This window comes from Penaeus monodon, chromosome 3 (assembly GCF_015228065.2).
Source record: "Penaeus monodon isolate SGIC_2016 chromosome 3, NSTDA_Pmon_1, whole genome shotgun sequence".
NCBI lineage: Eukaryota > Metazoa > Arthropoda > Malacostraca > Decapoda > Penaeidae > Penaeus > Penaeus monodon.
Window position 1 is genome coordinate 50,545,149 of NC_051388.1, and position 12,772 is coordinate 50,557,920.

Genomic DNA, 12,772 nt, shown 5'->3' on the forward strand with positions numbered 1-12,772 from the left:
GATATGATAGAGAGAGATACAGAGGGCTATAGAGAGTATAGATATATATAGATAGAGAGAGAGAGAATATAGATATAGATAGAGAGAGAGTAGAGAGAGAGACAGACGTGGAGAGAGAGTAGGTAGAGATATAGTATATAGAAGAGATCGAAGAGAGAGATCGAGGAAAAAGGAAAGCGACTATAGAGAAGATGTGTAGTATAGATAGATAGATAGGTTATAGATTATAGATAGATATTATAGAGATATAGAATATATGTATATAGATATATGTATATATAGTAGATATAGATATATCTATAGTATATAGAGATATATCTATATATATAAGGTATATATATGTATATATATGGTAGAGATAATTATATATATATATATATATATTATCGTATTAATATTATATATATATATATATGAGAGGGAATATATAGATATAGAGGTGTGCGATAGTATATAGGGAGAGATATATAGAGTGTTGCAGATAGAGGAATATAGATATAGATGAGAGAGAAGAGGTATAGATAGAGAGACGAGATACGAGTAGATGTATTGGAGAGATGTGAGAGTAGAGAGATGAGAGAGATAGGAGATAGTATATAAGAGAGTTAGAGAGATGAGAGATAGAGAGATAGAGGGAGATAGATAGATAGATAGAGTAGAGATAGAGACTAGAGATATAGTATAGAGAGAATATAGAGATATAGGGATGATAGAGGAATATATGTATAATGAGAATATATATATATAGTATAGGGATAGATATATATGTAAATATATATAAGAGATAGATTAGTAGATATATATCTATTATAGATGTAGATATATATAGCTATGTATATAGATATATATATAATAAGATAACAGTATATATATATATATATAGAGTATATAATATATATATATATAATAAAATATATATGTATATATAAGTGTGATATATAGTGGATATTATATAGTATATGATAGTATATATATATAATATTATATGTTACATATAGAGTATTCTATATATATAGTATATATATGATTAGAAGATAGATATATAGAGATATATATATTATATATATAGAATAGATATAGTAATAGAATAGAGATACTTATATAATTAGATATGTATAGGATCAATATATATAGGTTAATATATATATATATATGATATAATATATATATAGATATATATATCTATATATATATATGTATATATATATATATTATATATATATATATATAAGATTTATATATATATATATATATATATATAATGAGAGATAGATATGTATATATTATATATGTATAGATATATGTTGATATATAGATATATAGATATTATATAGATATATAATATAATATAGACTTATATATCATAAAATTTGTTTTAAAATTTTTTGTTAAACATTTACAATTTTATATATATAATATATATATATAATATATTATATCTATATTATATATAATATATATGTATATATATAGGACCCCTTATATATATATCAGATACACACACTATATACCTCAATATCTATGATAAGTATATATATAAAGCTATATATCCTATATATATATATATATATATATATATATATATATATAATATCCTATTATTAAAGTAATATATATATATATATATACTATCATATATATATATATATATTAATATATATATATGTATATAATATATATTATGTATATGTATATAATATATATATTCTATATATATATATATATAGATATATTATATAGAGTATATATATATGTCATATAATATAATATATATCATATATATAATATATATATATATCTATATATATAATATATAATATATATATATTATAGGGGGCCGCGGTGGCCGAATGGTTAGGGAATGGTTAGAGCGTCGGATCAAAGACTGTCAAGACGCAATCTGAGTGTGAGGGTTCGAGTCACCGGCGGCGCGTTGTTTCCCCTGTGGGCAAGGAACTTCACCTCGATTGCCTGACCTAGCCACTGGGTGCCCAAGCCAGCCTCCAAGTCAGTGCGGGTAAATAGAGATAGTGACTCGATAAAACACAGGCGGAAGCAAATGGGCAAACCACCGCTCTAAATTGCTAAGAAAAAAATCCATGAAGCCCATGATCGTCAAGGCCGCGTGGCCGATATGGTTAGAGGCGTCGGAATCAAGACTGTTCACGAACGGCAATATGAAACTCGAGGTTCGAGAGTCACCGACCGCCGTTGTTCCCTTGGGCAAGAACTCACCTTGATTGCTACCTAGCAGGGTGGCCAAGCCAGCCCAAGTCAAGTGCTGGTCCAAGCCGGATTAAATAGAGAGACTGATACATAAAAAAGGTACCACCGGCACTCTCCGTGGAAAGGAACGGGGACCATACACGTACTCACTCCATCGCAACACAACACGAAAACTACAATAAAGTTATCAGCTTTAGACAACGGCGGCTAGACAGAACCTACGTTAAAAGAAAACTATATTATATGTATATATATATGTATATATAATACATATAATATGTATATATATACAGATATATATATATATCTATATATATATATATATATATAATATATATAATATTATATATATATATATAATATAATGTATATATATAAATACATATATATATAATATATAATAACTATAATTACATATATTTTATACACTATATATATACTATATATAATATATATCTATCTATATATAGATATATAGAGATAATAATATATATATATATATATATAATATATAATATACATATAATATACATATTATATATATATATACATATATAAATATATATATATATACCTACATATATATATCATATATATGTTATATATAATCAGAATTACATGTGCCAAAAACGCCACAATTGCTCTTCAATAAAATCTGGAAAGACTCGACAGCAGGTACTTACGGGACAAAGCTCAGGTTACTGAACTAATTAGTTTTCCAATGCATCATATGGTCTGATGTGGGTTTGACGTAGATAGACAAGGAAAAAGAAAATAGTTTGGATCACGGCTGCTCAAACAATGAGCATACCGTTATTGATGATGTGATAGATATATAGATATAGAATAGGTCCACCAAAGACCTATGCTAAGGCGTAAGAAATCTCACAAGAAAACTCGGATGAACTCAATCGGCTTAAGATTTTCGCGACTATCGATGGGCAGAGGGTTAGTATCCATTCGCAGGAGAATTTCCTCGGCGTACAGAGACTGACAAGGTGCTGAGGTTTCAGGTTGCTTGGTTGCTGGAGTTACCTTTCTTATTACGCTTATCGTATTATCTTGTTTATTATGCTCTCTGCCTGAAAGATCTGAGGACCATGTCAGTGCCTTGCCCCTGACGGGAGATTTTTTCTGATGGTCTCCTTTCGTGGCGGGGGTTTCATCTTCTTTCGTGGCGGGGGTTTCATCTGCTTTCGTGGGTGGGGTTTCATCTTCTTCGTGTGGGGGTTTCATCTTCTTTCGTGGCTGGGGTGAAATATCTATATATATGTATATATATTATATATTATATATTATATCAATTATATCATATATATATATGATAAATTATATATAATGTATGTATCTATTTTATATATATCGTTTTTTTACGGTAGGTTCATGTTTGAAGCCGCCGTGGTTCACACATGATGCTTTATTGTAGTTTTCCTTGTGGGATGCTCTTGGAGTGAAATTGCGTGGTAGGGTCCCCAGTTTTTCCTTTTTTTTTTCCCACCCCCCCCAACGGAAGAGTGCCGGGGCCCTATGTTTCGCTTAAATCTAGAGCTAACATTCTCTCTCATTTACCGGACTGGAACAGCACTGACTGGGCTGGATTGCCACCCAGTGGTTGGTAGGCAATGAGGTGAAGTCCTCTTCCCACCCTTGAACAAACGCGCCGGCGGTGACTCGAAACCCACGAACTCAGATTGCCGTCGTGCAGTCTTGAGTCCGATATGCTCCTAACCATTATTCGGCCAACCGGCCACATAATGTAGATACATAATTATATATGTATATAGGGTAATATGATGTATAATTAGGTAGTATATATGAGAGATATAATAATGATATATAATACAGATTATAGAGATATATAGAGTAGTAGATTAGATGTGAGTAACGAGTATATATATAGATATATGATATAATAGAGATATTATAGATAGATACTATATATATAGTGGGATAAGTATAGATAGAAGATAGAGATAATAGATAGATGATATAGTATATATATATGATAGATTGAGAGAGAGAGAATAAGTATGTGTGCTATATATATATATGAGACTTTATATATCCTAGAATAAATATAAGAGATAGAGATATATAGATAGGTATATATTATATATATCTATGAGTATGATAGAATATTATACAGATATATATGATAGATAGTAACATATTATATATACTAGGAGATATAATAGAGAGAGATATATATATAGATAGAGATATATATATATATACTATGTATATTATAATAGGTATATTATATATTATATATATATAGAATAGAGATATAAGATCTATATATAATATAGAGATACTAATATATGTATATACGATACATATAATATATATATATGTGATACAGATAGATATAGATTTTAATTGATTACATATATAATAGATTGAATATATTAGATATTATATTTATATATACTATCGAATAATAAGATGAATATCTGATATATTTCGATATATATATATATATTATATATATAATATATACTATATATGGTATCTATTATAGATGTATATATATATATATATAGATATTATATATATATAATATATCCTACTTAAGTATATACTTATATATATGATATATATTATATATATCTATATATATATATGTATATATATATATATATATATTATATATATATAATAATCTATATCTATATTCATATATATATATATATCATTCATCATTTACCCCCCCCCCCCCCCCCGGTAGGTTCATGTCTGAGCCGCCGTCGTCACAGCATGATACTCAATGCAGTGTTCACCGTTGTGATGCTCTGGATTAGTGAGAAGTGGTAGGGTCCCCAGTTCCTTTCCAGCCGAGAGAGCTGCCCCCGGTGTTCCCCTGTTTTAGGTAACCATTCTCTCTTGCTTTTTATCCGGGCTTGGGACAGCACGACGGAGCTGCCTTGGCACCCGTGGCTAGGCAGGCAATCGGGTGAAATACCCTACCCTAGCCACCACAGGGAAACACACGCGGCGGTCGGTGGACGCGAAACCTCGATAACTCAGATTGGCTGTCGTGGACAGTGCTTGAGTCCGACGCTCTAACCATTCGACCACCGCAGCCTTGACGATCATTTGCTTCATGATTTTTCTTGCAATTTAGAGCGGTGGTTTGCCATTCCCTTCCGCCCGGTATGTTTTTTTATTTTTTTTTTTTCTTTTATCGAGGCACAATCTCTATCTACCGGGCACTGGAGGCTGACTGGGGTCCCCCAGTGGCTAGGTAGGCACTCGAGGTGAAGTTCATTGCCCATGATAAGGGAACAACGCGGCGGAGTTCACGGTGAACTCGAACCCCTCGAACTCAGATTGCCGGTACGTGGTACAGTCTTGAGTCCGCCGCTTAACCACCAGCGGCACGCGGCCCCACTATTATATATATAATAGATATATATATATATATGTATCTATAGTATATATGATGTAGTATGTATATGTATATATAGACGATATATATATATATTATATATATATTATATATATATATATATATGTAGATATATATATATGTATAGGTATTGTATCGGTATATGTATATATAGTATATATATATGTATATATAGATACGTATATATGTTAATATACTATATATATTAGATATCTATATATATATATATATATATACGATATATTATACTATATGTGTATATATATATATAGGATTATATATATTATATCGAGAATCGTAATATATATATAGTATATATGTATATATATGATATATATATGGGTGTAGAATATATATATATTATATATATTATGATATATATTATATATATATATATATTGTATATATATATATAGATAGACGAGATAGTATATATAGAGATATATGATCTATTATGGTGTGTGTGGAATATATATAGAGAGAGGTAGGGAGATAGATGGTAGATAGACAGAGATATATAGAGATAGATAGAGAGATATAGAGAAGAGATATAGAGATAGATATATATATAGATATAGATATATATGTAATTACTATTATATAATATAGAGATATATATAATATATATAGATATATATATTATGGAGTAATATTATATATATAGTATATATATAATATATAATATAATAATATATATATAATATATACAATATATAATATATATCTATATAACTATATATATATATATCTATATATTATATAATATTATATATTATGTATGTATGTATTGTGTGTGTGTGTGTGTTTGTGTCTGTGTGTGTTCCAGCACGCGTGTTTACTGTATATTGCTCATGTTCACACATTTCATTTAAAAATGTCAACCTTATCCTTAAATGGCGTCAATGAAATCTCATCGCAGTTAATCTGCTTTAATGACTAACATATTTCGAAAGAAATCGACCAGGTCGCTTTATTTCTGAGGAGGTCGGGTGAAGGAGTCGCAGTTGCCGGGGTAGGTGCCGTCGACGCAGCAGAGAGGCTGCTGACTCGTCTCGCCGTCGAAGATCCAGGGCCCGTGGCAGATGTTGTAGTAGGCGTAGACCTTAAGCGGAGAAAGAAAGGTGCATGGATAAAAGAAAGGTAAAAAAAAAAGAAAAAAATATATATAGAGAGATAAATAGATAGATAGCTGTGTGTGTGTGTCCGTGGTGTGGTGTGGTATGTGTGGTGTGTGGTGTGTGTGTGTGTGTGTGGCTTTTGTGACTGTGTGGTGTTGTGTGTGTGTGTGTGGTGTGTGTGTGTGGTGTGTGTTCGTGTATGTGTGTTTGTGTGTATATATACGCACACTACATACATACACATACACACAATAACACACACACACACCACACCACACACACTGTATGTACACATTGCATATACATGTGTGTGTCGTGCTATATATGGGTAGATTATATATATATACTATATAATATAGATATATATATATATATATATATATATATATATACTGTAATGCTATCCTGATATATATTACTATATATATATATATATATATAAATTACTATCATAGACCTAACTATAATATATAAATATAGACCGTATTATATGTGTATATATACACCCATCATATATACATACCTATTATATATATATATATATATATATATATATATATATATATATATATATACCTACCTACTCACTTATATATATATAGATTATTCAAAATATATAATATATGTATATATATTATACATATATTATATATATTATATAGATATATATATATATTATATATATAGATTAATATATATATAAACAACATATATACAGTGTGTGCGTGTGTGTGTGTGTGCGTGTTGTGTGTGTGTGTGTGTGTGTTGTGTGTGTGTGTGTGTGTGTGGTGTGTGGTGTGTTGTGTGTGTGTGTTGTGTGGGTGTGTGTGTGTGTGTGTGTAATCTATATATATATATATATATATATATATTTATATATATTATAATAACTTATATATATATTAAAATACAACTATAACTATACATAGACATTTTTTGAAGTTACTGGAAGACAAGTGTGTCGATTTATACAGCATATAGTATGGTGTTGCTGTATGTGTGTGTGAGTGTGGTGTACAGAATGTGTGTTAGCTTGTGTGCGCGCTGCAGCTGGTTGTGTGGTGTGTGTGTGGCTCGTCTTTCTCTTTTCTTGGTGTGTGTGTGTGTGTGCTTTCTCCCTTTGTGTGCGGTGTGTGAGTGTGTGTGTGTGCGTGTGGTGCGTGTCTTGCGGCCGTGGGTGCTACAGTTTATTATGTAGACATCCACTTACCGTATATACTATTATATATATCATATATCACATATACATATATGGGTGTGTCGATCTAAGCCCGGGCTGTCGTGTGTGTGGTGTGGTGTGTGTGTGTGTGTGTTGTGTGTGTGTGTGTGTGTGTATAGATATATATCATATATATAATTATTATATATATATATATATATGGTATATTAGATATATATATATATATATGTGTGTGTGCTGTGTGTGTTGTGGTGTTGTGTGTGTGTGCTGTGGGTGTGTGTTTGTCTGTGGGTCATTCTCTTCTCTCATCCCCCTGTGTGTGTGTTGTAGTGTGTGATTGTGTGTGGTGTGGTGTGGGTGGGTGTGTGTGTGTGTGTGTGTGTGTTGTGTGTGTGTGTGTGTGTGTGGTGTGTGTATACGCACACTACATACATACACAACACACACACACACACACACACACACACACACACACACACATACATATACATATACATATATAAATAGTCTAGTCTAGCGGTAAATTAAAAAAAAAACAGTAGTCAGGCCAGGAGAAGGCAAAAGGCTTAAACAAGGATGAGCCAGAGTGGGGAAGAACTTACGTCGTGAGGGCCAAGGTTAGGATGTCCGTGCGCCGCCATGGCCCGACATGCCTCTTGGCCGACCGTCACGCCGTTTTCCATCACGTGATCCAGGTCTCCATTTGCTGTGAACTTATCCCACTGCAAATTATCCCGTGAATTAATTAGCATACACCTCTTAACTAAATATCTAATCACATCTAAAACATCGACATATTCATATATACAGATGTACAGCCAACCGACCTCCGCAGCGCACAGGACGGCGCACAGCTTTTCGTCATCGCAGTCGTTCGTGTCGATGGGAGGGAGGCGGTGGACCTCATACTCGCCGTTGACCGTGCTGATGAAGGCGCCGCACAGGCACTCTGGCCTGTCCTGGGCCCTGGAAGAGAAAGACAGAGTGAACACGTAAATGATATCGAAGTTTGTCTGCAATGTAGTGCGAATGGATGCTGGTATATTGGCATATTTGGTGGCTTTCTCCTGATACTGGCAGATCCATTGAAAGGCGGTGTCTTCTTGACACATTTCGAGATCCATGGCATACGAAAACAATTTAGCTGGTATTTTAGGCATAAAAATATTTATGACAGGAAAAAAATAGTACAGACAATAATAGAAATAATTATCGATTAAATGACAATGATAGTAAAAAGTGTGGTAATGTTATCAAGGCAGTTATGAAGAATACTAATCAAAAGCTTAATAAACACTCTACAAAACATGGATACAAAGGCCAGCTGGAGGGGAGAGAGCGGGCATTTGGGTGTCATCGTACCAGGCGAGGGCAGCAAGGGAGAGGACGCAAACGAACGCTCATGGCGGCCCCAGCGGGAGGCGATATGTGGCAGGCACGACAGGCAACACTTTGGCCGTCATGCTTAGCCGATTGGCCTCGAGCGCTCAATGCCTCGTGTCCGCACAAGCGTCGCGATACTTCCCATGTTAAGCAACCTGCCAGGCTTGATTTAGACTCCAATGTTTTGGTTGTTCCACGTGCGTTTTTGATAGTGTGAAACTGGACAGGTGGGGTCGAAAGGGTTTCCCGACCTTCTCTCTTTTGTGATAAATAAAAACGTTAGAAATCAGGGCGGATTTCTAATGGAACAAAAGACTATGCTTAAAGAATGTATGTTTTGCGTAAATCTCAGAATTGCCGATTCTCATCTGTTTTTCAACATCATGAAGGGAGATAATATAAGAATATAACACAATCTGGATTACTGTGATAATAATGGCAAATATCTCAACAGTATCATTATAGGGGGGATACATAATCGAAACCTATGACTGCAGAAACTGGCGAACGGCAGTTACAATCCAGGCTTATCGGTAGATCCTGGCCTTTTAAAAATCCGTAGAAACCGATTCAATCTGTATTGTGAAGATGAATTACCTATAAATACACAGATATAAATAATATTGTATGATATATATAGATAATATATAATATATACTATAATATATATAGATATATATATAGGTGTGTGGTGTGGTGTGTGGGGTGTGTGTGTGTGTGTGTGGTGTGGGTGTGTGTGTGTGTGTTGGTGTGTGTGTGTCTGTTTCATTATATATATATATATATGATATATATATATATATATCTAATATAAGAGAAATATAATATATTGTAGATGATGGATTAATTGTACATATCTATAAACACACACACCGCACACACACACACACACACGCGCGCGCACCACAGACAACCACACACACACACACCACACACACACACACACACACACACACACACACACACACACACACACAACACACACACACACGCACCACCACACATAGATTAGATAGATTATATATATATATTATATATATATATAATATATATACTATATTTAATATATATTAATATATAATATTATATGTACCATATATATAATATATATATTATATTCTATATATATGATATATATATATATATGCATAATATTATAATGTATGCATATATATATAGATATATATATAAATATATATAATATATATATATATTATGAAATATATAATATATATATATATATAGTATATAATATTATAGTGGACAGGAAGAAATGATAATGATGAAGTGCGGAGAAAAACTAAAATTGTAAAGACCGGCATGCGGACATCTTGAAAGGGGAAATTAAAGTTTATTGGTCATGTGATGAGAAGTAAAAGTATTGAGAAAGAGTGCTGACAGTGGATGGCTGATAGGAAAAAGAGGAAGAGGCATAAATCGAAGACAAGACTGTAGCGACAACATCAAAGATATCTGTGCGGCGTCGAATGTATACACAAGTGGAAAGAAAAGCGTAAGAATCGAGTTAGTGGCGAAGGAGGTGTGGAGAGGTACCACGGCGCTCTAACATGAGCAATACCGTTATTGATGACGATTATATATACTAGATAGTACCTAATATATATATAATTATAAATTGTTTTATATCATATATATATATATATATATAGCCGAGATCTATGCATATATATATTAGATATATAATATTAATATACTATATTAAATATATACCATATGATATATATATATATACGATATAATATAGAATAAGAGAGATCACCGGTGTGTGTGCAAGGGTGTATGTATATATGTATTTATATGAATATATGTATGTATGTACGTATGTATTTGTATGTATGTCATCACAACATGAAAACCACAATTAAGTATCATGCTGTGACCACGGCGGCTAAAACATCGAACCTACGTTAAAAAAATATACAGTATATATATGTGTAATATTATATTATATGTGTTTATATATATATATATATATATATATATATATATATATATATATATATAAATATTATATATCATATATATAATATGTTTGCTCGCCCGCGCGCGCGAGTGTGTGTCGCGTGTGTTGTGTAGTGTGTGTTGAGTGAGTACGTGCCGGGTGTGATGGTGGTGTGTGTGTGTGTGTGTGTTGTGTGAATATGTGGTGTGTGTGTGTGTGTGTGTGTGTGTGTGGTGTGTGTGTGTGTGTGTGGTGTGTGTGTAGATGGAGCGAGCGGTGCCCTCTCTACTCCCCTCCTCCCACCTCGCGTTTTGTCGATTTATGTGTGTGTTTGCGTGAGTGCGTGACATGGTGGTGATGGTGCGAGTGTGCGTTTGTGTGGTGTGGAGCTTCGTGATCGTCTGGTGTGTGTGTGGTGTGTGATGATGGTGTATGTGTGTGTGTGTGTGTTGCGTGGGTTGTTGTGTGTGGTGTGTGTGTGTGTGTGTGTTGTTGTGTTTTGTAGTGATGGGTGTGGATTTGTCGCGGCTGTGTATGTGTGTGTTTGTGGTGTGGTGTGTGTTGTGTGGTGTGCGTGGTGTGTGTTGTTGTCTGTGTATGTCTCCCATCCCCTCTCCTACCAATCCTCCCCTCTACGACCCGTGCTGCTTCCGCTCGATGTATTCAGTAGCGAGATGATGCTGATGCGTTCAGCGCGTTCGTTCGCGTGCGCATGTGCTCTCCGCTGATGTGTGCGTGTGTGGGTGTGTGTGCGTGGGGTGTGTGGCGTTGTGTGTGTTTGTGTGTTTGGGGTTGGGGTTGTGTGTGTGTGCGTTTGTGTGTGTGTGTGTGTGTGTGTTACTGTGAGCTGCAGTTCTACTTACTCTGCTCCTCTCGATTTTGTGTGCTGTGTGTGTGTGTGGAGTGTGCGTGTGTGTGTGTGTGCGTGGCGTGTGCTGTTGTGTGTGTGTGTGTACTTGTGTGTGAGTATTGTGTGTGGGGGGTGTGTGTGTGTGTGTGTTGTGTGTGATGTGTGTGTGTGTGTGTGTGTATGCATATATATATAATAGAACTAATATATAACGCGCTATATAATATATATATATATATATATATATCTATATATTATATATATATATATCTATATATATTATATATATATATAGATATATAATATTATATACCTGTATAAATATTTACTGTATATGTGTACAAGGTAAATTTCGCCATTATATTTAAGCCCGAAAAATAACGGATTCAGAGCATTCTTGTTACATTTATCCTACTAATGAACCAGGGAATGACAAGTCTCACTGTTTGAATATTGTTATCGTAGGTTTTGTGTAAATCCTTCCTGACTTTGCCATGTTAAAGTAACTACATAACCTTGCTATCAGTCTAATCATGTTGGATACACACACAGACGAAAAGTCACCCCAAATGTTTATTTTCTGTTATAAAGATGCCCAACAAAAATAGGTTGTCAGTGGATTTAGCGATGGCCTAACCACTTA

At 33.4% G+C, this 12,772-nt stretch overlaps 1 protein-coding gene across 1 annotated transcript in view; it reads right to left on the bottom strand.

Annotated features, from left to right (window-relative positions):
• Positions 1–6,551: 6,551 nt before the first annotated feature.
• Positions 6,552–12,772, bottom strand: part of LOC119587555 — a 9,402-nt gene continuing 3,181 nt past the window's right edge. The window contains exons 2-5 of the mRNA XM_037936277.1: positions 9,296–9,332; positions 8,761–8,899; positions 8,536–8,655; positions 6,552–6,737 (exon numbers count right to left, since the gene is read on the bottom strand). Coding sequence (XP_037792205.1) covers positions 6,606–6,737; positions 8,536–8,655; positions 8,761–8,899; positions 9,296–9,332 — 428 coding nt within the window. The 3' untranslated portion in view covers positions 6,552–6,605. The remainder of the gene's footprint in view (positions 6,738–8,535; positions 8,656–8,760; positions 8,900–9,295; positions 9,333–12,772) is intronic.